Raw genomic sequence first — 23,860 nt, 5'->3', positions numbered from 1 at the left:
AACATATATCACAACACTGTAATGAGTATCAGCCTACCTGTCTCTCACTCTCTCTCTCCCCCCCCCCCCCCCCCTCTCTCTCTCCAAGGTCACTTGTCCCATGTAACGGTGAGTGAGGGGGAGCACGGTAACCATGGCAACTGCTCGACAGGCCCCACTCCAGACTGCTCCCCCCCCTCTCCCGACACGGCCCTGAAGAACATCGAGAGAGTCATCCGCCCACAGGTGAGTGTACGCACACACACACACACACACACACACACACACACATGCACACACACATGCACTAATGAATGTGTTGCAGAGGCACCTGATAGCATTATTGAACATCACAGTATCCACCTACAAGTAGCTTAAACACCTGCACACACACACACACACACACACACACACACACACACACAATGCTCCGAAAGGTTCACTGTCTCTGTTACTTTGGAAACAGACGTGTACAACAACACAATCGATGAATAATGTGTCGCTGATCATGAATAACTTTAATTTTAACATTCAGCAATGCAACAACAAATCAAGCTCTTTAGTGACGTGAGAATAATGAATTGCTCTCTCGTCTGTCACCGGGAAGATGGCATCAGAAGTTCAGCGTGAACGTTTCAATCAAGTTTCATCAATCTTTGATTAAGAAAGAATAAAGAGACTAAATGACTCGTAAACAACTTCACTTGCGTCGTCAACATGTTCCTCGTTTCCTCACCTCCTCTCCCGTCAGCCCTCCTCATCATGGACCTATCTTTGGCATGTTAACTAATCTGCGTAGAGGAATGGCGTGCTGCGCCCATCAGGCCTCCACTCAGCTGGAAGCGCACATAATCAAGGCGCACCAGAGTTCAATTTTAAAAGCGCCTAATTAATTCTCTAGAATTCATTTCATTTTATTGTTCCCTCTGGCTTTTTCATCAGAACACCATACGGCGAACATGCACACAGACACACACACACACACACACACACACACACACACACACATGGCCGTTGCAGCATGTACAGCAAAGTGTGGTTTGGTGCGATCGTACCTCCTGTTTTCAATATGAGAATATTCATTTGAGGCGTTCAGGTTTACAGCAAATGCAGGGATTGAATCTCACTGCTTGTAAAGATGGGGATGCAGCGTAAGGACAGTTATATAACTCTTTATTAAATCATATCTAGAAATAGACATTTCTCAGATACAATTGAATAATACATCTGATGGGGAACTCTTTAGGCACTGCGGTATTAAAGTTTGCCACAGTCGGGTACACTACGCACACATTTCTTTATATAATGATTTATATTAACTTTATTCATTAAATCATTTTCTACTTTTTATGTAGACACGTTCACATTTACCTCTTTAGTATAGAGGGAATGGATACAATATTTGACTTATGTGAGACTCAGTGACATTCTTTACAGTGTGTGAACCTCCCCCTCCCTTTGACAAGGCTCCCCGAGGCGGTTGCTTTAAATATAAATGTGTTCCCAGTCATGTTCCGCATTAAATCTGCTTTAAAGGAAAGTATTCCCTGCTGCTAATGCTGCTGCAGCATTGACCACAAGCCAGGCGCTGTTGTGAAAGCGTGAAGAGATCACACGGGCCGTGTCGACGGAAGTCCTTGGGCTTAATGTTTATTTATTTAATATTTATTCGTCGCTTGCTTCTTGTCCAAACTGTCAACTGGACATGTTAGATCTCCGCAAGCTCTTGATCACACTCACGTGCAGATGGGATGTGAAACTGAAAGAATTAGGGCAATGATGGAAAAGAAGCAGAAAGTGTGTGTGTGTGTGTGTGTGTGTGTGTGTGTGTGTGTGTGTGTGTGTGTGTGTGTGTGTGTGTGTAAATTATAATAACCACTACCTGCCTACGAGAGATTCCTAGCAACGCACAGTCAACACATGATAGAACTCGTGTTTTCACCCACCAGGGCTGAAGCTGGTATTACACACACACACACACACACACACACACACACACACACACACACACTTGATGTGCTTCAATTTTTGTAAGGACTGATTTTTATTTCAAATTTTTAGTGTGCAAACATATTAGAAAAACCTCTCAGTATAACACATTACAATTCAACAGCACCTCCAAAGTGTGTGTGTGTGTGTGTGTGTGTGTGTGTGTGTGTGTGTGTGTGGTGAAGTAATAGAGAACAGCCTCTGTTTGTTGTTGCTTTCCATGTGTGACTGCATGTCCTAGCTGGGCCACACACACACTGGCACATGATAGATCTTTAGTATAGTATGCATAGCACACAGTGCTACATATGTGTGAACACATACAGGAATGTACACGGGGACAATCTGGTGAAGCAGATAGCTTTCCGAACCACATACACACACTCAGACACACACACACACAGATAAGGCAGGTTAACTGGCTTCTGATGCTTTATGGAGGAGTGGAGATAGTAGATATCTTCCCCACACGGAGGTTGAGAGGTGCAGAGAGACACAGACCACTTGATGGTAGATGTTCAGCACAGGACACAGCTTTCACATGTAGGAGAGTGCAGGCGAGCAAACCACTTAGTTTGTTCTAAACCTCCCTGCAGGACCTTCTCCAGGAAACTGAATGACCTATTCTCTCAACTCCCCAAATCACTGCTCTTGATCAAAGTCTTTAGAAAGCGTTATCCTCAATCTGTCTCGCCTTAATGAAAAAAGGTTATCGGTTTTAGTATTTCAAGCTCACACAGGCTAATTGAAGGCTACCTGCTAGCACAAAGTAGCTAATGAACAAATGATAAAGCTGCTGGTTAAGAAAGTTAAACATCCGCAAGCCAAGCATGCCAGTCCCTTGATGCTCCAGACAGTTAATCTTCCTGCAACTTGTTGCCCATATTGTGGGCTGTCCAAACGTGTACAAATACACACGTGCACAAACGGTAAATGAAGAGTTTTAGTCGTCATGGCAGCTGCTCAGAGAGAATGGAGGGGAGGGACGATAAGGTGAAGAAAAACAAGATTTACTTTCACATCAGCTCATTGCTCTCATCATAGCTGGCGGCTTCGGGCAATCCACCTCCAAGTTGCTGGGACAACAAAGAGACTTGTGTGTGTGTGTGTGTGTGTGTGTGGTTGTTAAAGGATGCCTGTGGGCCCCAGAGGAGAGACGGGGGGGTCACACACCGCTAATGGAACTGACTCTGAAAGCTCTCCAGTGGGAGTTGCACAGCCGAGCTGTTTCCTGGTATGTCACCTGTATTAAAAGGATTAGCACGTAGCATGTTGATGATCTCAATCAACCATTTACCTCATTAGTTGTGAGCCAAGAAGGCTGCTAGCTTCTACTGCCCTTATAGAGTTGCAGCTTTCATACTTTATTACAGATAACGGACTGATGGTATCGGTAGCAGAACCGTGTGGTGATAGCAGATAATGGCTGTTTGCTAATCTAGAAAAAGCTCCATTGAATTCAGCGCAGACGGAACGGAAATGTCTGAATCTCCTGAACTTCATGATTCATATGTTCAATATCTTAAATAGCGCTTGATTTCTGCAACTTCACGAGCTATTTCTCATCTTTATTCAATTAAGAAATAGAGTGGTGTTGATTATTTAGTGTAAAGTCAACAATGTGACTGGAGACGCGTGTTCTATCATTGTGAAAATCTGCACCGACTACATGGGGGGGGGGGGGGGCGCACTATATATGTTAATGTCAGTGAAATGATCTCAAAGTGTGAGAGGCTCACCCGAGTAAAACCTTCTGAAAATGTTGTTAAGTGGAAATAATAAAAAAAGAAGTTTGATCATCCGATGAAAAGGCAAAATGTGTAAGAAAGAAGGAATATAAAATCAAGAGCTGAATAGTAGAGATGCAGTTAAAAGGGTGTTGGGGGGGGGGGGGGTTAGGGTTTGCTCCTCTCAGCTGTGTGTTGTTGAGTGTGTGTTAACATCTCTGTGTGAATGTGTGTGAAGCCACCAAACAGAAAGACAGAGAGAAACAACTCTACTAAATAAAGGAACTGTAACGGGGGCTGCACATAACGTATGCATTGCTCCACACACGGCGTCACTAACTCGACTAACAGAAGACAAGTTGCTCCAACAACAGAACTGTCAGTCCCCTGCACATGTTAGATTACTAAATGAGTCAGTAATGGAAATAGCTTGATTCTACAGTGAACTCTACCGCGTCTGATCTTTGAATCATAATTGATTTTCCTGTTGTTCATAGTTTAGCACTTTCAATGTGTGCAAGCAAACATAAACTGCAAAGCACATCTCACCTCGTCTTTGGTGAGAATTACACTTTTTAGCTAATAGGTGTGTCATTTATTAGCACACACACACACACACACACACACACACACACACGGACACGGCGTGTTTTACCCCAGGAACGCTGTTACAAAATCTCCTTTGCTGTTGTTTAGTCAGGCATGGAAGACCTATGTGTGTTCGTGACTGCGTGCGTAATCCCCTTCCAGTCGGCCATGACATGTTAATTAGCCTGCTGCCCGTTTGCATTGTTAACGCTAAGCCTCAGCCAGAGCTACAGTATGTGTGTGTGTGTGTGTGTGTGTTTTGACAGTGGGCCGTGTGTTCACGTGCATGTGCGAGCTCTTAATGAGCACAAGTCCAGAGAGAAGACGCCTTTAGTACTTTTAGTACATACACGGAGACACGGCGGAGAGAAGTGTTTGAATAAAGAGATGCATGATATTAGAAGAAGTTGAAGATGCCATTAAACTCATTAGACATTAGACTGACTCGCAGCCTCACCCTCCTCCTCCTCACACCACGGTCACATTAATGCACTTCCATCATTCTGGGTTGATCCCCGTTGCACAGTCAGGGTGACTCCCTGTTGGGCTCATGCATCATCGTCAAGCTCCCTGCTGCCTTCCTGGGCTGTTGTGATCGTGTTTGGTTGATGCATTGGTCCTTTAAACACCCCTGGTCTCTGCGGGACGCTGCTGCGGCTGCGGTGTTATTCCCCGCAGGCCGACTCTCCACATCTCGTCGATCTCAGTGCTGCGCCTGTGCTGCATTCTGGTCTGTTGAAGCGGCTGTAGTTGTGACTTTAGCCTTTACACTTGATTCTTTGTTCTTTGTTCTTCAGTGCTTCCATTTCCCCCGCTTTGTTTCTTTCCATTTTTCCACCCACAGTTTTTCATTTCTCCCTGTCCAATTGCGTTTTATGGTTTATGCTCAACCTATTTCCCTGCTCTTGTTTTGCTTTTCATCTCATCTCAGTTCAGTTCAGTCGTTCTGAAGTTGAGTGCAGCGTGCATGAGAAAAGAGCGTTCTCTCCTCATAACCTTTCCCCCCTTCTTTCTCTCTTCAGGTTCTGTTGTTGTGCCTTAAGTGACATACGAGACAGTGAAGGTCTCATGAAGGTTGTGTCCTGTCGTGTGTCTGTCTCTCAACATTTCAGGATGTTATTTTGCCTTTAAGGTTCACTCTATTGATTCACTTTGCCTTCATTCAACTTGTGTACACACACACACACACACACACACACCGAGACACACAGGCAGGGTTTTGACTGCCTGAGCTGTTGTGAAGCAAAGCAGCAGGTTGTTTGGAACTGCACATGCCTCATTATGTAAGATGTGTTTACCAGATGCCAGTCTACAGTTTCAGTTGTCCTCGCTTTCTCTCACACTCGGTCTCACTCGCTGTAAAGAAAGCAATCCTTGTGACTCTCTCTCGGTCCATCCCTCTCTCTTTATTTACCTACGTCCCTTACTCTCTTTTTGCAGACTTGGAATGTCATTTATGTAAATCCACATGAATTGTGCTGCTGTCTATATATCTTCTTACGTCTCACACGCACGTCCAGGTGTCGGGATGGATTTGTCTGAATGTAGAATGTGTGAGTCTATCACATTTAGAAACTTCATTCTTAAAATACAAAGGAAATTGGTCATTATGAGACAAGGATGAGAGGTAAAAATAAGAATGATGAACATAGAAATCAGCAATGTAAAAAGTAAATGTCACCGAGCAAGTAGAAGGCAGAAAGAGATGGCACCATCAGTCTTCACAGGAAGTGTTTGATTGGCTGGCAACACAAGCAATTACTTTTAATGTGCAAGAATGAAAGTTAGTCACACAAAAGGAAAAAGCACAGAAATGGATAATCAGTGACATAAGAGAGAATATAGTCGTGTAGTTTAACCTGTCCTGCTCTTCTTCCTGTCTTATTTCCAGCCCAAGCAGCGCACCTCTCTGTCTTCGTCCCTGGACGTCCAGAGGCCGGTCAACCACAGCTGCGAGCCCAGCGAAGTCAGCTCGTCCCTGGGCTACGCCAGCTTCAGCACAAGCCCCCCTGCAAGCCCTCCGCTCAGTCCCAACCAGGAGGACTCTGCAGGCTCCAACGACGATTGTCAGCTCACAGGTAAGACTGATGGAACGGGCCATTTAGTGTTAAAGGCCGTCTCTTGTTGGAAGTGAGAGTGTGCGTCTGCACTGCTTAAGTTACACTCCACCCTGACCTCTCACCTCCCTGTGGAGGAGGATCAGCAGAAACACCTCCTCGAGGGGAATAGAAGATCTCTTGTTATCAGGTCTCTTGACTTTGTCTGCTGCGCGGACACCAAGCAGAGCAGGTCAAGCTTTAGAATATACACACTGTAGTTGGTTGGGTTATTTCAGCCCTATGCAGTCATCAATAATGCATAAAGCACGCATTCACAATGAAGGTCAATATTGAATGTCTGTATAAGACCTATATTATCTATTCTGCCTATTAAACTAGGCTCCAAGACATCAGCAAAAGAGGCTCCTTTCATGCTGATGGGAGTCCCTTTCCCCGTCACAACAGATGAAACACTGTTCGTCTAATGACGTCCCCCGCTGAGTTTGAAAGTTTCTCCTCCTAAAGGAATATTCCATGTAATGAATCTCAAATCTGCACATCCCAGTATTCTTATTTACGTTTAAATTGACACCTGAAGAAAGGTGAGGGATCTCGATGTTAGACGTGAAGTTGCCGGGTCAGATGCTTCAGGCTCCACGCTGTCACCTCTCTGTTACGCTGTTCTCTCTCTACTGTCTACCCACGGTACACAATCCATTCGATTGGCTCAATTGAGTGAAGCTATTGCTGGATTAACCAGATTAGCGGGTGGTCCGTAGCTGTGACCGTCGCTCTCTGTGAAGATTATTATTTGTTCTCGTAGATTTATGAGAAATCGAGTCACTCTGTCCGGGTGCAGTGTGTGTGTGTGTGTTTCATCCAGGAGCAGTTCAGAGGGACTTTGATGTGTGTAGGGCATTGAACGGACACACACACACACACACACACACACACAAACTGAATGAGACATCTTCATCTTCTGTCCTCATTGAAGCATTGCCTTGGCAGTTATGCAACACGAGTGTTATTTCCCTCTTGGAGCCGCATAATGAGATTTGTGACTGACGTCTTGGAGCAGTTAGTGGTCATTGGAAAGTCCTCTTTTCAACACAGGCTTAATTTACTGTCCATCAAAGCAAGTTTTATTACTGGTAAATTGTAGTGATTCAGTAATAATGATATTTATATCTATTTGTTTCTCTCTCTCCTCGCCTGAAGCTCCAACACCCATTTATTTTTCCATTAAATGTATCTCTATCCCCCCCCCCCCCTCCTTCTTCTTCTATTGCTAGTCTGCTCGTCCCTCCTGCTCTCTACTTATTAGCGTTATAAGGCCCTTTGTGGGGTTGCCTTGGTAACAAGTGGCTTACAGAGAGAGAGAGAAACAGGGAGTATATATGTATGTGGGTACAGAAGGCAAAGAGTCAGAGAATTCAAAGGATGCCAGTGAGAAAGAGAGTGGGTGAGGGAGAGAGAATGAGAGTAACGTTGCAGGGGGAGGAGGTGGAGGGGGGGGGATGTGAGATGTGAGATTTCAGGGGGTTGGATGGAGAAATGAGGACAAGACAGTGAAGGGAACACTTGCCTGCACACACCATAAAAGGTGTTTTCTTCCTTCCCCCTCAACATCTGTCTCTCACCAGCCAAACATTTATACAACACATCTCCGGCCCTGCAGCGGAGCACGCAGGTGTCAGCCACCTGCGTGGGCAGTTGGATAAAAAAAACGAGGCCTATTTATAACCCCCTGATCCATCACCGGTGCCGCTGTTGATGCTTACGGAAGTACGGTTTACGTAATGTCGGACGTTTGCCGAAGAAGATATTCACTCGGTGCCCTCGGTGCAGAGTGCCAAGTGCAATGCGGTGTTATGCAAAAGAAAGTGTAGACACAGTTTCCCTCCATGAATTATGCAGTTCCCCCTGCGACAAGTCAGGGGGAACAAATCTGCAGGTCTGTGTTTATTAATCGGGAAGCTTCTTCTTTACACCATCTTAATAAAACATGGGGGGCTTATGCTCATGTTTGGGTCTATTGTGCCGATTGGTCAAGAGCATTTAGCAGCTGAAGAGCCAGAAGTAGCACATTTAGTCACACACATATGGATCTACCGATATAAAATGCTGTGCTTCACGTGTGACTCTTGCTTCTTTCATGAACATAAGAAAAGGACATTCTCTAGAGTTGACTTGGTCTTTGGTCCTGGGCCATCTGAAAACAAACGTTATACTCTCTTCATAATGCAAATGGCCACAAAGGAGCTGCGTGATCGATGAGCTCCTGCAGTTAATGAGCCTTAATGGCAAAGAGATCAACTGCTGTGCGTGCGTGCGTCTGTGAGTGAGTGTGCGGCACTGGCTGTTTGTTTACTTGAAAGCGTTAAGTTCATTAAAACCTCAGGGTGCTTGATTTATTCTTTTGCTCTCAAATATCACACGCTTCACTTGTACCTGGACTTCACCTCACAACTGTGTCTGGCAGCCTGCTGTGCTTGATCATTAAGTCATTGCAGCATTAATGTGACAGTCATGCACACACACGAATGCCAATTGACACCGTTGCTCTGTCCTTTCCTTTGTTATACATCATCACATTGAAGCCATTTCCTTTGTGTGTGTGTGTGTGTGTGTGTGTGTGTGTGTGTCCGTGCCAGCACAGCTTGATGTCATCAGTCTAATACTTTGATTTATGACCTGCAAAACTACATCCAATCAGCCTGAACTGTATGTTCTATTTAGTGGTTATTAGTTAATGCTAACGTGCTAAACTACGATGGTACATTTTATAAAAGTGTAACCTGAGCATGTTAGCACACTGATGCACACACTCTTCAAAATCACAAAGGAACTCATCCATACAGCAATAATTCTGCTGCTACAAGCATATATGCACACACACACACACACACACACACACACACACACACACACACACACACACACACACACACATAGTTGATCAGTTGCAACCTCGTATCACAGTTAACTCTCACTGTCCCTCTGTGTCTCACACACACACACACACACAGATGGAGTGAGACACTGCCGTCACTCTCAACTTCAGAAGACTTGAAAATATAGGCTACTGCTGGAGACGAGCCAGTTGCCGTGGCAATAAACTCGGCGTACTCGAATCGGGACTGAAAGTGTGAATTCAATATGTGTAGACTACATGGCCCCTTGGCGCCTTACGTCTGGGTTTAGATGCATACAGGCTATCAGACAGGAAGTAATGCTCTCAGCAGGGAGTCTCAGCTCTCTCTCTGCCTCCCACAGGGGGGGGGGGGGGGGGGGGGGGGGGCACCAAGTGTTCAGCATGTCACACATTTAAAAAGAGGGAAATCTGTTCCTCATCATTTTAATCCCAGAACATGATCAGCCTGGGATATTTGACTAATTAAAATAAATGTAATATTTAATTACATTTATTTTAATGTCCTACTGTGTACTGTTAATAAATCACATTTACTAACGAGCTGATGTTCATGTTTGCTTCTCCCAGGAGTGCTTTCATGCCTTTAGCTAATTATTGTGACATTTCCATCAGCACTTGAAGGCAGCACTTCTACAGCGCTCACATGTAATGCATTGAACCTCCTGTTGCTGTAACACTTTCTAACTATTTCCTGTCATTATGAATCCACGCCGCATCCCATCAGAGTCCTTTGGAGTACCATGTTGATGGTTTGTAAGCATAGCGCTGCATTAACCTAGCGCCTGAGGCTCTGGGAGCGCATAATGATTTATCCAGGCCAGTGGCGCTTAGGGAATAGGATTCAATCTTAAATCTGTGGGATGACTGACGGCTCAGATATTACTCTGTAGTTTTTAATAACAGTCAGGGCGGTCCTACGAGAGACGGAGCGATGAACACTGCACTATCAGATGTTTGGATCATCTCCTAGCCCCTCCTGCTACCACACACTAACACACACACACACACACACACAGAGGAAAACATCCCAGTGTATGGGAGACAGGGGGGAGAATTTATTGCTAGCATTAACCAGCGCTTCTATTTTATCAGTGGATCCCAAAAAGGGTGAGACAGGAGAGTGAAGGGAGGAGGAATTGGGAGATTGAGGCTATGATGTTTTGTTGTTGTGTTGCCAAGGCCGCCGCTGTGTCACGGTGAATCATCTCAGACTGAAGCAAAAGAAATGGTTTACTTTAACTCCGATGTGCTCGGGATAAAGATGCAGAGAGAGACGACTCGGTGCATCTCGGTTTGTTTTTGTCATTTAATAGTGTTTGTGGCTGTCGTGTGTATTTTAATTGGATTTTGAAATCATTTCATGACCTTCAGTCAGTGTGGAAATCAGTAATGAACGGGCTTTTATTAGACTTCACTGTGAACATGTTGACGCCCAACTTGTAGTGAGCTGCTGTCAGGATTTAATGGCTTTACTATAACAGATCAAGCCTTCCCCCAGTTCAGTTTCCCTCCCATTTTGACATATAACCTCTGTACACCCACTTCATTTCTATCCCTCCTGCCCCCCTCTGTCATTCAATCCTTCATTCTGCCACTCTCTTATTTCTCTAGCCACTTCCCCGAGCTCCCGTTCTCTTGTGTCTCTCTCTTTCTGCCTGTCATTCACTGTTATATGCTCCCTGCCCGCCCCCTCACTTTCCCTCAGCATCGCTGCTACTTCTCAAGCCTTCTTCATCTTTTCAGTTACGCCGTATTGCTACAGTTTGCCTCTCATAACTCATTTTCCCTCAAACCTCTCAATCGCTGCCTCTTTTCCCCCCCCCCCCACTCCCAACCTCTCCATGTATTTAAACCTTCTTCCTCCCTCTCGCTCCCTCTTCTTGATTCCATATTACAAACTAACATTGTAGATTATGCACTACGCAGCCTTTCCGTGTCCTTTACAAATCCCTCTTGAAGAATCCCTCTGCTTTGGGACATGACGAAGAGAAGGTTAATGCTTTTGGCACAAAAAAATAGCTCGCGTCACATTTCCTTCCCGCCACTAGAGGGCTTGAACGTAACCCATGCTGTGTTGGGGCTCTGATGCTGTCCTTCTTCGTGGAATTACCACTGCCAAGTACTTTCACACATGTAATACTCATTTTTGTGCTCAATGTTTGAAATACCTCTTTGTATAACGTACGTATTCTCCGATTTCCCTGCAGCTGTATCGTCACCTGCAATCAATGCAGCTGCGAGCAGCTCCTTTTGTGCAGTGTCATGCAACACACTTGGCAAACCTGCTTAAAATGAGTGTGTAATGTGGAAACGGGACGCATCTTAGACCACTGGACACCCCAGGAGAGAAGTCTTTTTCTATAAATAGATATAGTGTTCAGATACATTGAATCAAAGCTCAAGTTCAGATCTATTTCTCTCCCACTCGCTCGTCTTCTCTGCCTGTGTTCACTGATAGGTGGGTGGTGGGAGGATGTACACAGCTGAAGGTGCTGCCTCTCAGTTTTTAAATTCAAGTGACGACATCACACATCAGTCAGTCCATACAGTTATTATTTTATAACTTAGTAATCATAATGACAAAGACACCGATCGATCCTTTCGGAGTTAATTCTGCTACTTGTGAGTAACACTTGTCTTCATGTGTAACACAGACATGTTATCTAAATACCAATCAGCTCCTGGGCTGAGCGGCTGCGTGCCACAACTTGTTTGTGTTTGTGTTTACGTACTAGTTTTGCAATAAAGTTATGCAGAGCGATGCAGCTGCTGTTGTCGCCGCCTGATTCTTAGACATTTCAGCAGAAGCAGGGTGATCAGTGCTTGTACAGTGAATACAGTTATGAGCGTTTCTTAGTTTGAGCTCATATTGCTTTGGATGCCCAGGTAAGAAACGCACACACACACACACACACACACACACACAGAGAGGCGGAGCAGAGTGATCTGTAGGCTCAGGAATGTATACGTGGTGTATGTAAACCAGGTTAAAACAACACACAGAGGAAGACTAATGCTTGTTTGGAGGGGAAGAAGAAGATTCTCCTTCTGCAGTTATCCTTCCTAAAAGTCGTCAGCTTGATATTAGTTTAAGTTTAAACTCTGGCAACTTTCCTTCGGCCCTTTCCTCAAACCTTGACGTTTGCACTTACAGATATATCAGCTCTACGTCCGTAATTCTTTTCTGTCTAGACAAACCTGCCGATTTGATTGCTGTGTTTATCAGCCGTACACGTTTCCCTGGCTCCCCTGAAGGCCGAAGACACTCAGCCGCTCCCTAAAGACACCGGGAGAGATGCTGGCACTCAGGGTTCTCTGTTGCCATAGCGACCAACAGGCTCACCTGTTGCCAACGGTTCTCATCTTTGAAAGAAGACGAGAAGTGTAGAGGACTGCAAGCGGGGCTGAGAGAAGCACATACAGAAAGAAAGCAGCCAGCGTGCAAATGAAAAATGTTTTTGATGCCGTCATGATCACCTGGAAGACGATTCATTCATGCCGAAGTTAACTCGTGTTTGTCCTGTTCAATGCTGAGGATCAGTCATAACTAAAGAGCGTTCAGCTTGTTGAGAACATATTGATGATTTCAGTCTGTGTAACGCTAAAGAATGAGTCATTACCTGAAGACTGTCAATGTGTGCTTCATACGTTTAAGCACAGCCGATGGTGCAGTTACTGGTGCAGTGACATGAAACCTTCATATTCCAAATGCTCTCGATTTCGTGGAATTATTTTAATATTGTTGCACTTTTCCCCTCTCTCATCCGCCCACATTGAGAGCATCTCCTGTTGAAGTGAATGATTCCAGGGAGTCACTTTAGTGGAGTTTTTAGTCTCCTTTTACGTTATGTAATCCCAAGTTTTATATGGAAATGTGGCAGGATGTGCCGAGGACAGTCATGAAATGCTAGCTAAAACTGTGTGACAGCAAAGAGAGATGGTGTGTGTGTGTGTGTGTGTGTGTGTGTGTGTGTCTGTTTGTTTGGGGGGGAAGAGGTGGCAGGCAGCAGGACGATGTGGTCAAATGACAAAATGATAAAATAAGTGTGGATGTGGGGGTAAGTGCAATTATTCAAGTGGCAGTTTTGATTACAAGACTTCATTTATCTGAGTCACTGTTTCTATTCATTCAAGTGACTGGTACACAACGTTAACACACAGCGACAGGGAACAGACAAAGTGCGATCTGGGCTCGAATCACACACACACACACATTTTTCTTTTCAGCTCTTCATAGCATGCAAAGTGACTGAATATTATGTTGTAATATAGTTTATTAAGCAGATGACTGGAAAACAAAATGAGACCCTGAGAAGCCTCAGAAGTGTGTTGGTGTTTGTGCAGATCAGGGAGGTGTCATTATTACCTGCTGATGGATTACCATGCATGACAATAAAGACCACACCAGCTGTTCTGGCCAATTACAACCAATTCATACAGCCAGTCATATTAGTGCTGCAATCAGTGTATAATTAGTGCTAACCATGTTGTGTAGTCCGTACACAGTATATCTGCATTATTACATTATACAAGGCAATGCTGTGGATTGACATTACACATAGTCCTTGTCCCTACTAGTAATATAGACGTGAGTATTGGAGTACCTTGTAAGGTAGCCACTGTGTATGAATGCTGTTGTAAAGCGCTATATAACTGCATGCTTGTGCTGCTTGTTTCGAGTTGGAAATGTATCATTATGAGTTTGAGCATGCCGCCACTAATCTGTAACAAAAAAAAAGAATGGTGGTAGAATAAGAATAAATAATGCACCTCTTATTTTGCATCTATGAGGATTACATCTTTTACACATGCAAGACAATCGGCGTGACCTCAGGTGTAACTTGTATGCAGAGACATTAGCATACACAAACTGACAGGCGAGTAGTCAAGCAGACACACACACACACACACACACACAGACACAGACGTGCATTTACAAGCCCATAAACCCGTATATACAGAGAATCAGCAGCTTCTCTTTCACCCCACTGCACATAGACAGTGAGTGAGCCTCTGAAAGCATCGCCTCAAAAAATAAAAGCCGTCTGAGGTGCAAGAACGTCTGCCCTGATAAGATGCATACATGCACACGTTCAGACAGACAAACACACAGCTTTTCCCCCAGACAGTGAAGGAGCAGAGGTGTAAAATCAGACGTTCTTCCTTGGAGGAACAACAGGGAAGCAGAAGATGTATTACCAGTACTAGTTCAGCCTCAGTTCTCTCCTGTCTCTGTTCTGTTGCGTACTAAACATTTTGCTCTGCACCTTTAAATAGTGATTGTGTGCTTTGTCTATGCAGTGAGTGCAGATGTCTGATCGTGTGCATCTTTGTTGTGACCATTTTATGCAAATCTTGATGATTTAATCCTAAACTTTGTGTGCGTATCTTCCGTGTAGACGACGGGCCGTACCAGCAAGACCCGCCTCCTCCTCTCTGCTCTTCCTCAACGTCCAACGTCCTGTTGGAGGATCGCAGGAAGAGCCACATCCCGGAGGAGTTTGCAGGTCTTCTTCATGGATCTTCCCCGGCTTGTGAAACCCCTGATACTCCTTACCATCTTTACAGCCCCAAACCCCGAAAATATGCCTCTACGGACGTCCAGAGCAGCCTACTGCAGACCCCGGAGTTCAGCATCGTGATCGGAGGAGGACCCACTCAGATCTCCTCCAGGACCGGAGGAGAAGTCGGGAGGCGAATCGTCGCCTCAGAAAACCGCCAACGACCCCCAGAAGCCACAGGTGGTGTACCGGACTATCTTCCACACTAAGGTCAACCAGGACCAGGCCCGACCCAGGGATTTCGAGCAGGTTGATCCACCTTGTGGCTGGTCAACACTGGGCCACCCACCCTCCTACTCATCTGGTCAAAACGGGGACGTTCCAGAGTTACGGGGGATCCAGACAGGCGGCGGGTCCAGGGGAAGTTCATCGGGTGCTGGCTACGAAGAAAGAGCTTGCACCCTGGGGAGAATGAGGTCCATGCCCCGCAGTGTGTTAGACCTGCAGCTGTCCAAGTCTCTGTCCAAGTCTGATTCCAACCTGGTAGCTGTATCTCCCATACAGGTACGTTGATGCTAACTTGTTTTAAAGGGCATTAATGAGAGCCTGATTCATAATATAGCATGTATGTTGCATTATGAAGGCGAGTTAAAACTGTGACACTGACTTCGTTCTCTAATACAGTTACACAAATGTCCCCTTTTTTCTAAAAGTTTAGGTCCGCACAGTAATCTCAGTCAGCAATGAGAGGAATGTTTTATTGTGAATATTCAGATGTATAAAGTAAACAATGCATCTTGCTGTATCGCGCAGATTGACTTCTGAAACTGCACAGAAACCAGTGCAACCAATTAGATAACTCACTAATCTGGGCCACAGTCGTCGTCGTCGTCGTCCCCCCCCCCCCCTGCTGTGCGGCACATTTTATGAAACTTCTACTTTAATTCACTGTAAATAAATCATAAGCTAAATACATGTTTGATGAAAAATGCTCCATTATCGATGCGCTGAAAGCACTTGTGATGGTTGTTGCCTTGTCCAGGAGGAGCACGGCTGGGGGTCTGGATCTCGTGGGCAGGGGCCTGGAAGTCCCAGCCCAGTTGAGGTTGCCAGCCCAGGGGGAAGACTGGAGAGAACGCCCTCCTTCACTGCAGAGTGGGAAGAGGTACGACAAGGTCTTTTGACATGTAAAGCTCGTTACCGGATGTTTCGGCTCAATTACAATATAGGAGTTAAAACGTTTTACAGAATACTAGAAAGAAACGTGTTTCCCCCGTCACTCAGGTTAATCAGTTCCTTTTACTGTGACACAGCATTTCTGCAGGGAGCACCCACTGAGCTGCTTCAGCCCTAGTGCTCATTTAACATGCCCCCACATTGATTACTTTCTGTACGCAGCACTGGAGCTGCGGGGAAGAGCAGATATAAGGGAGAAAGCCGCTTCTGTTCTCGAGGTTAGAGAGCGGAGGTTGAGGGTGCTGTGTGTTTGTGCCTGGGGCTCCCTCTGTATTATCGGGTCTCCGACACAGATGTGATTCACTGACTACGTGCCACTGGCGGATTCCGCCCCTTTTTATAAACACTTTGGCTCACAGACGTCATTTTATAATCATCAGAAGGACTTAATTAGTCTTTTAAATAATGCTCATGCATGGGAGTGAAAGTACATTTGTGCGTGCCTGTCCACATTTGCATGTACATGTTCATTAGTTCTAGTTAGTTAGTTAGCTCAACACCGCTCATAAATGCTGATGGTGATGTATTACCATATGGGAACTTCCCATAATCCTCAGTAGTTAAGGTGACCTTTCCTGTTTAATTGCGTGCTATGGGAGCATGAGATAGATGGCTTCAGGGGAATATGGGAATTTGACTGGCAAAAATGAACAAAGTTGCTCTATTTGCAGCACATGTTGAGGAAAGAGATGCTTTATTATCAAGAGACAAGTCAGGAGGGATCTCCCAACAGTCAATGATATGAAGATATTAACTCATTAGTGCACATACATTTAGCTGTCGTTATATGGTGTGTGTGTGTGTGTGTGTGTGTGTGGTGTTTCACGGAGCTCTTACACACACGTAGCATGAGTAGAATGGAGGAGACTGGACAGCAGGAGAGTTGTCCGTGGTCCGAGCAGGTGGGGGGGGGGGGGCGTGTCCGTGTGCAGGCATGTCTGTGGACAGGTTGAGTTTGAAGTTGCCCCACTTTATGTCCCTGGCCCGATTTGCTTTCTGTGCAGTGACATATGCTGAAATGACTCACTGTTCATCCAGCTACTAAGATCAGGCCACTGACATAGTCTGCCAGCTTGTTAACACAGTTTGCATCGGTCAGACCCTTTCAACACTCGCACAACGCTGGTTTCCTCTGACCTGTGGTGAGCCAGCGGTTCTGACAGGTGGATGGATGTGCAGGTTGCATAGTTCAGTAGTTAGCAGCAGGTCCAGGGTCGGGGAAGACCCGTCGACAGACCGCTAGCAGTCAGACACTAATGAAGCCACGGAAGGTCCCTCCAATTAGTCTTCCTCTTCCTCCTTATCTCTCATCCTCCATGCTTTTTCAATTCACAGGGGGTGAGTGACATTCAGCGAGCTTGCTGGCGTAATGATCATGTTATGTGACACTTGAATCCAGAAATAGGGGTTAGCCTTATTATTGGGAAATGACTTTCCCTTGAACGCACTGTACATCTCTCTAACTCTGGTTCTCTCTCTCTCTCTCTCTCTCTCTCTCTCTCTCTCTCTCTCTCTCTCTCTCTCTCTCTCTCTCTCTCTCTCTCTCTCTCTCTCTCTCTCTCTCTCTCTCTCTCTCTATCTCTCTCTCTCTCTCTCTCTCTCTCTCCCATTTGTTCAGATCGACAAGATTATGAGCTCTATTGGGGCAGGAATAGGCAGTGGATTGGATATCAAGGAGGACACCTCAGGTAAAGTATGAGTATGTGTGAGCATGTGAGTAATTGGAGGATAATTCAGGTTTATTACGACTAAGGATTTATTACCTCCGTTAGACTGTCTGTCAGCAGGATTACAGAAAAACTGCTTGCCTGCTTTCCACGCAGTAAATCCCCGGGTTCTGAGTATTTACACAGGATAGAACAGAAACAAATTACAAGCCACAACAGATTAGGGGCGAAGTGGCTATAACATTAAAGAACAAAAAAGGTAAGACATCCTTGATGCTCATTGGTTGACAGGAAGCCTGTCCGCAGGATCATGTTTAGTTCATTGACTAATAACTGAGGGGTGGAGTCACTAATGATAATGGTCTCCATGCTTAACTTTCCCTAAATGCTTAATTCCTTTTCACCAAAAGGACTGATGGCCAAAACTACAAAATGAAAATAAATCCGGATTATCCTTTAATATATATGAGCATGTGGTTGATTCTGCTTTGTGATGCTTCACCTGCTTACCTTGAAGCCTCTGTGTTCATCTCCCTCTCCCTGTTTTAACTCCCATCCTCTCCCTCCGGATCCCCCTCCCTTCTCTCTCTCTCTTTTCATCTATGAATGCAAAGCCTCTGCTAACCATGGTTACCTCAGGGAGAAATCCTGTTTGTGCTACACCAGCCCCCCACCACACCAACACACACGTAGCTAAACCACAGCACAGCACGCCACACAGACAAACGCGCACATATAGATGCAGCTGCATACATACACTCAGCATGGTGCGCGTGTGTCTGAGTGGGAGGGAGCTCGGCTTCTCGCAGACAAAGAAGAAGCTGTTGTGATGGCTATTATCAGCAGAGCGAGCCAGATATATGGAGAGCGGCAGGGTGACGATCGACACCGTGAGAGAAGAGAGACACAAGAGGTAGACAGAGCAAAGTGAGCAAGAGAGAGAGAGAGAGAGAGAGAGAGAGAGAGAGAGAGAGTGAGGGAATGAGGGAGGAAAGCAGCGCTCAGAGAGAGGAGGCTGCAGAAGCATACAGATGAGAGTGGGAGTACTTGATAAAGAGAAATCTACAGCGCAGGCAGCTCTCGCTCTTTCTCTCTCTCTTTCACACACACACACACACACACACACACACACTACACACACGCTTACACACACACACACACACGCTGAAGGGAGCAGCCAAGTGAGCGCAACAGCTGAAAAAGAAAGCGGCTTTTGCTTGCGGATCTATACCGCTAGTCTTATCCAACACACATCTCTGGCAGGATTTAACCCCAGGACGCTCGCTGTTTTCTGGATACAACTTCAGCCTTCGTCCCCTTCTCATCCGCCCTCTGGCTGGATTCAGAGAGAGCAGCATCTGGACGCATTAACCTACCCTTTACTCGCTTGCACCCTTGCATGCTGACCCCCTCCATCCTCACCATGCCTCTAGCCTAGCCTCCCCCTTCCTCTTTTTCCTCCTCCTTCTTTCTTCACCTTTCCCCACCCCTCTACCTGCCTCCCCCTTTTTTTCCTCCTCCTCCTCCTCCTCCTGCTGCCTTGGCAAAAGACTCCTCAAAAGCATGGCGGGCTCCTTCGACAGCCACATTGCCCGCCACAACATGATGTGGCAGTGCCAGCTGTCTCAGCCAGACTGCCGCTGCTACCGCGTGGACGGTTACTCCTTACTGAAGCGTTTGCCCCTCCACCCCCTCATAGGTCCCCGCTGCCCGATGCAGTCCGTGGGCCAGTGGCTTGACTCCATTGGCCTGGTCCAGTACGAGAACCACCTGCTGGCAAATGGATTTGACAACGTCCAGTTCATGGTGAGTGTTTGGGGGGGGAAGCGGAGGCGGGAGAAATGTTGCTGCAGGGAGTTTAGGACGGGATATATATCTTTCTCTTCCCTTGTTGTTCTTTTTTTGTCTTTTCTTTGTCTGTGTTTGTGCTTTAAATGTGATCTCTGTGTGTCCCACCTCCCTCTAAGCTCTCTCTGCTCCTTTAGGTGTAGCTCATCATCTACCATCGTTTTCCTTTTCTTCACTCTGATCTCTTTGGTTTATTAGATTTCCTCCTCCTTGCGTCTTCCTCTCTCTCAATCTTCCTTTCACATCATCGCTGCCTCTCCCCACTGATGCCATGTGAGGTCCTCCTACGCACAGAAATCCTACGCCACATCTCCAGCACCAAGCTGCTGACATACATGAGCCTACTACATTAAAAATGCATGCCCCATGCTTGTTTCATGGTTTTTGCACACACTTGTTCATGAACGAATGAATGAATGTGTGTTTTAGTTACTTATATCCTTAGGTAGAGAGGGTGAGTGAACGATGAAATTAGGTTGAAGAGGGAAAGCAAAGAGAAGCGATGAAGTCAAATTGAGAGAAACTGCAGCAGAGGCAGAGAGTTGGGCAACACAGCAGAGGGATGCTGACTGGAGGAGTTCATCTGGAGTTGCAGATGGACGCTGTTGGGGGAAATTAGCAACTTTTTAGGGGGGGTTTCCCCCAAAGGGTTTTAAAAGCGAAGTGCTAAAAGATCCTTTTAGAGAAGACGGCTACTTTACAATCATAACAATTTGACTTCATCAGTTAAGTGTCCTGTCCTGACATGACGTCAACCTACAAGACATTTGTATATGTACTTCTCTATGTGTGTGTGTGTGCAGGTCCACTCAGCGTGACCTGCATCTCTTTCCTTCGGTTACCCTGGCAACAGGATGAAATCACAGAGCCTCCGTTTCATTCTTTGTGTGTTTGTCCCTCACGTGCTCAGTGTGCACCCGTATGTTTTTTTGGCAACACTTTACAAGCATCATTAAGTCTTTAACTCTGATTAATTGCTTTTGGGGCAGATGGAAAGTTGCCACTAATTGTGTGAAGCATGTGTGTGTGTGTGTGTGTGTGTGTGTGTGTGTGTGTGGGGGGGGAGAGGACACTGTTTTGCTCGACTATATTTAAACATTTCAGGTGTCTGCGGTGACTAATTATAATTGTTCCATATTAACCAGTTCAAGACCGCTACGAACACACAAACATACAAACCTCACCAGTGTCCTGGGCCAGCGCCTTGAGATTGCTTTTAGCTTTGAAAGGCGCTTTACAAATACAATTTATTATTATTATTATTATTATTATCCTCTCCACCTTCCTTATTCTTTATGCCATTTCAAAAATATTTTCCCAGTCAGGCACTCCTTTTTCCAATTATTCCAACATCACATGAAGGCAACACAAATCTCACAATGTTAGCAAAAGAATACAGTATCAGCCCTGTGCTGCTGATCCGCTCCAGCGTCTAAATGTTCTTCCTTGGCCCATGCGACACCCTCCCAACAAGTTTCATGACACTTGAATAGTTTTTCCGTAACTCTGCTGACCAAACGAGACGAAAACATAAAACTTAAAATATCTGGCTCTCCAGCTGCTAAATGCTTCACAGTGTTGATCAGCCAGTCAGTAAATGAGTCCGCTTGATGTCTGGTGCTGGCAGGTAGCATACAAGAATCTGAAAACAACAACAGTACAGCTGCATAAAAGCAAAACAAAGAGCTGACAAACTGCTCAGATTACTCCTAATGTAACCCGTGCTCATATTAACACAAGTCACTGGGCAGATCCATACAACCTCTCGAAGTATTGGCATGGATCTCTTCTTCCAAATGTTGGCTCAGTCTTTCTTTAATTTGAATTTCTTGTATTTATGAATGAGTTGGCGTAAGCATCTTTGCAGCAGCTGTGTGATTGTTTACGATAAGCAGTATCTTTCTCTTCGGTAATGTCCCCGGGTGAACCCCCTCCTGTCACTTATACCCCTTCCTCTTACACGTATAGGCCTACATGCCATCATATCAGTACGCAAACATTATTTGACTCTCATTAGCACCTAGTTTGTAGTCGCCTAGAGTTTTTGGCAGCACTTCTAAGAGACTCGGGGATGTTCTGCTCTTCTGGCCTCACCCCCTCTTGTCTTAAAATGTTTCTCAATAGTTCAGTCATCTCCTCTGAAATGCAATTAATATTGAGAAGAGCTGAAGATGAAACAGCCTTACAATCATCATGGTGACTTCAAAGTCCTTTGGTGACTGGGCCTCTCTCCGGGTCGGTGTCTGTTGATTAAACAGCAAGACAGTGAATGTTTTCCGACCTTAGGAGAACTCTCCCACAGATTGATATTGATGCAGTTGGGGCGCAGGCTTCAGGGATTACGTTGGTATTTGCAGCGCTCCTTTGGCTGTGGATTCTTCAAGGAGAGAGGGTTCGGGTCAAATTCATTTCAGCGCCGCTCGGTGTTGGGGAAATCCTGGTTAATGGCAAACTGAAACAAGTCAAAGTGCATCAGAAGGTTTAAGCTTTCTTTTTGCTTTCAGAGCCAAGTTCAAGTTCATCCGCAGAGTTGATGGGTTTGTAAATGAGTTTGAACTGGATTCTGATCTGTGTCAGCGCTGCGGTAGTGAAGAGGCACCGTGTACCGTACAGGAAGGTATGAAGACGTGAAGAAAGTGGACTCGTAGAGAGATCTGTTATCGTGGGCGACTGCATCACAGCACACTTTGACCCACAGCCAGTCAAGATTGAAACAAAGTGCCTCGTCTTGCACTTTGGCTTCCTGAACAAGGCCAGCGGAGAACAGTGCTTGGTGCTGAAGGAACACTTCAATAAAACACTATTAACTTTATTCCATAAGTTGACTTTCTTGGCCACCTGGGGGCAACGCAACAAGCTGTAAACATATTGATTTTCACACTCAATCGGAATCACTAGGGAGCTGTCAGGGTAAAGTCTGTTTAATGGATGCTTCGACTGACTCTCTTTACACATTTGGGGAAAAGCAGTCACTTTCTATAGTTTTACCCATTTTTCATATAAAAACATTGATTATTGCAGCTTTGAAGAGCGAAATGATCTCTCTATATTAACTGTTTTAGTTGCTAAATGCCACCAGGTAGGTGCTAACTTTGCTGTCTCATGGATACGATGCGAATGAAAAAGGATTGCATGTGATTGAAAGCAGCGTCTCAAGTTATTGCTTGTTCAGAGCCACTTAACGGCGGATCTTAGTCTGTAGCTAAGACCCAATTGCTTAGTCGTCTCTGTCCCTGTTAACCATCAAACACACGCACACACACCTCACTAAACATGGCAGCCCAGACGCTTAGAAATGTGAGCAGAATATAGAAGTGGAAGGAAGAAAGGGAACGAGGTTGATAGTGGATATGATAAGACGAAGCACGGTTTGTTATCGCTCACTTCAGAGAGGAACTCTCGTAAGCGTCTCGTAAACTGATGCTTTGATTGTGTGACAAACAAATGCTGAGAGTAAAAGCTCTTTTATCAGGATGCCTTTTAACTTGGTTTCAGGCAGCAAAATGAATTATAAAAGCCGATTGGTGAAGACGAAGGTAGAGAGGGGTTAGGTTTTACATGGCGCAGCACTACATGGATAGCAGAAGAGAGAAAGCACGATGTCGCGCTGTGTTGATAAGAGCAGCTGCGAGGCTGGTGAAATGAAATATTGTCAATATCCATATTTTGTTCAAAGATGGCGCCTCTAATCCTCCTCATAAAGGAATGTATTATTCTATTATGAATATTAAACTGCCACCAGGAGAACCTTAAGGCACTCGTAACGTAACGAAAACCAACATTCATTTAATTTAAGGACTAAAAGTGCAAGTGAGGACCGAGAACAGATGGTTTGAATAGTAAGTAAGAGAGCGGCAACACAATAGTGAGAAAAGAGGACGAGTTCTTGGACAGCAGAGCAATGGAGAGCGGCAAACCACTTGGAGAAAGCAACAGAAGAGAGAAAAGATACAGTAGGCCGAGTATGATGCCTGTTGGCGCAGATAATGTCCTCCACTACCATCTCTGAATATCAATATCAGCCCAAGAGATCGTTGGTGTTCGTACCAGTTCTACCAGGTGTTCTGGAAGTAAATCATACACAATAGGTTAGATAGAATAACTCTGCTTACTTCTATCAGGATCCTTTGAGAGTCATTACTCTGCTGTGAAGTTGTAGCATGGTAAATCCAACGCCGCCTTTGCTCTGGGCTCGATTAATCCGCCTGGGAGCTGATCTATGAACTGCACAAGCGTACAGGTTGGTGAGGAGAAAGTGGAAGGAATAAGTTTAGCCACAGGAAGAGACCAATCAGATGCTGCTGCTGCCTTCAGGTTCCAGAGTGTGGAGTGTACCTGAACAGAGATTGTT

The 23,860-nt window shown here is 45.3% G+C and overlaps 1 protein-coding gene across 1 annotated transcript in view; it reads left to right on the top strand.

The window, feature by feature from the left end:
* The window catches only part of anks1b (ankyrin repeat and sterile alpha motif domain containing 1B), a 139,234-nt gene that overhangs the window by 85,407 nt on the left and 29,967 nt on the right, over positions 1-23,860 (top strand). The window contains 7 exon segments of the mRNA XM_029462474.1: positions 89-225; positions 6,175-6,361; positions 14,657-14,946; positions 14,948-15,322; positions 15,801-15,923; positions 17,613-17,682; positions 19,361-19,467. Of these exon segments, the coding sequence (XP_029318334.1) occupies positions 89-225; positions 6,175-6,361; positions 14,657-14,946; positions 14,948-15,322; positions 15,801-15,923; positions 17,613-17,682; positions 19,361-19,467 (1,289 nt within the window).

Source organism: Cottoperca gobio, chromosome 23 (assembly GCF_900634415.1).
Source record: "Cottoperca gobio chromosome 23, fCotGob3.1, whole genome shotgun sequence".
In the NCBI taxonomy this organism is placed as follows: domain Eukaryota; kingdom Metazoa; phylum Chordata; class Actinopteri; order Perciformes; family Bovichtidae; genus Cottoperca; species Cottoperca gobio.
The sequence above is the reverse complement of the archived record's forward strand: the minus strand, read 5'-3'. Positions and strand labels throughout refer to the sequence as shown.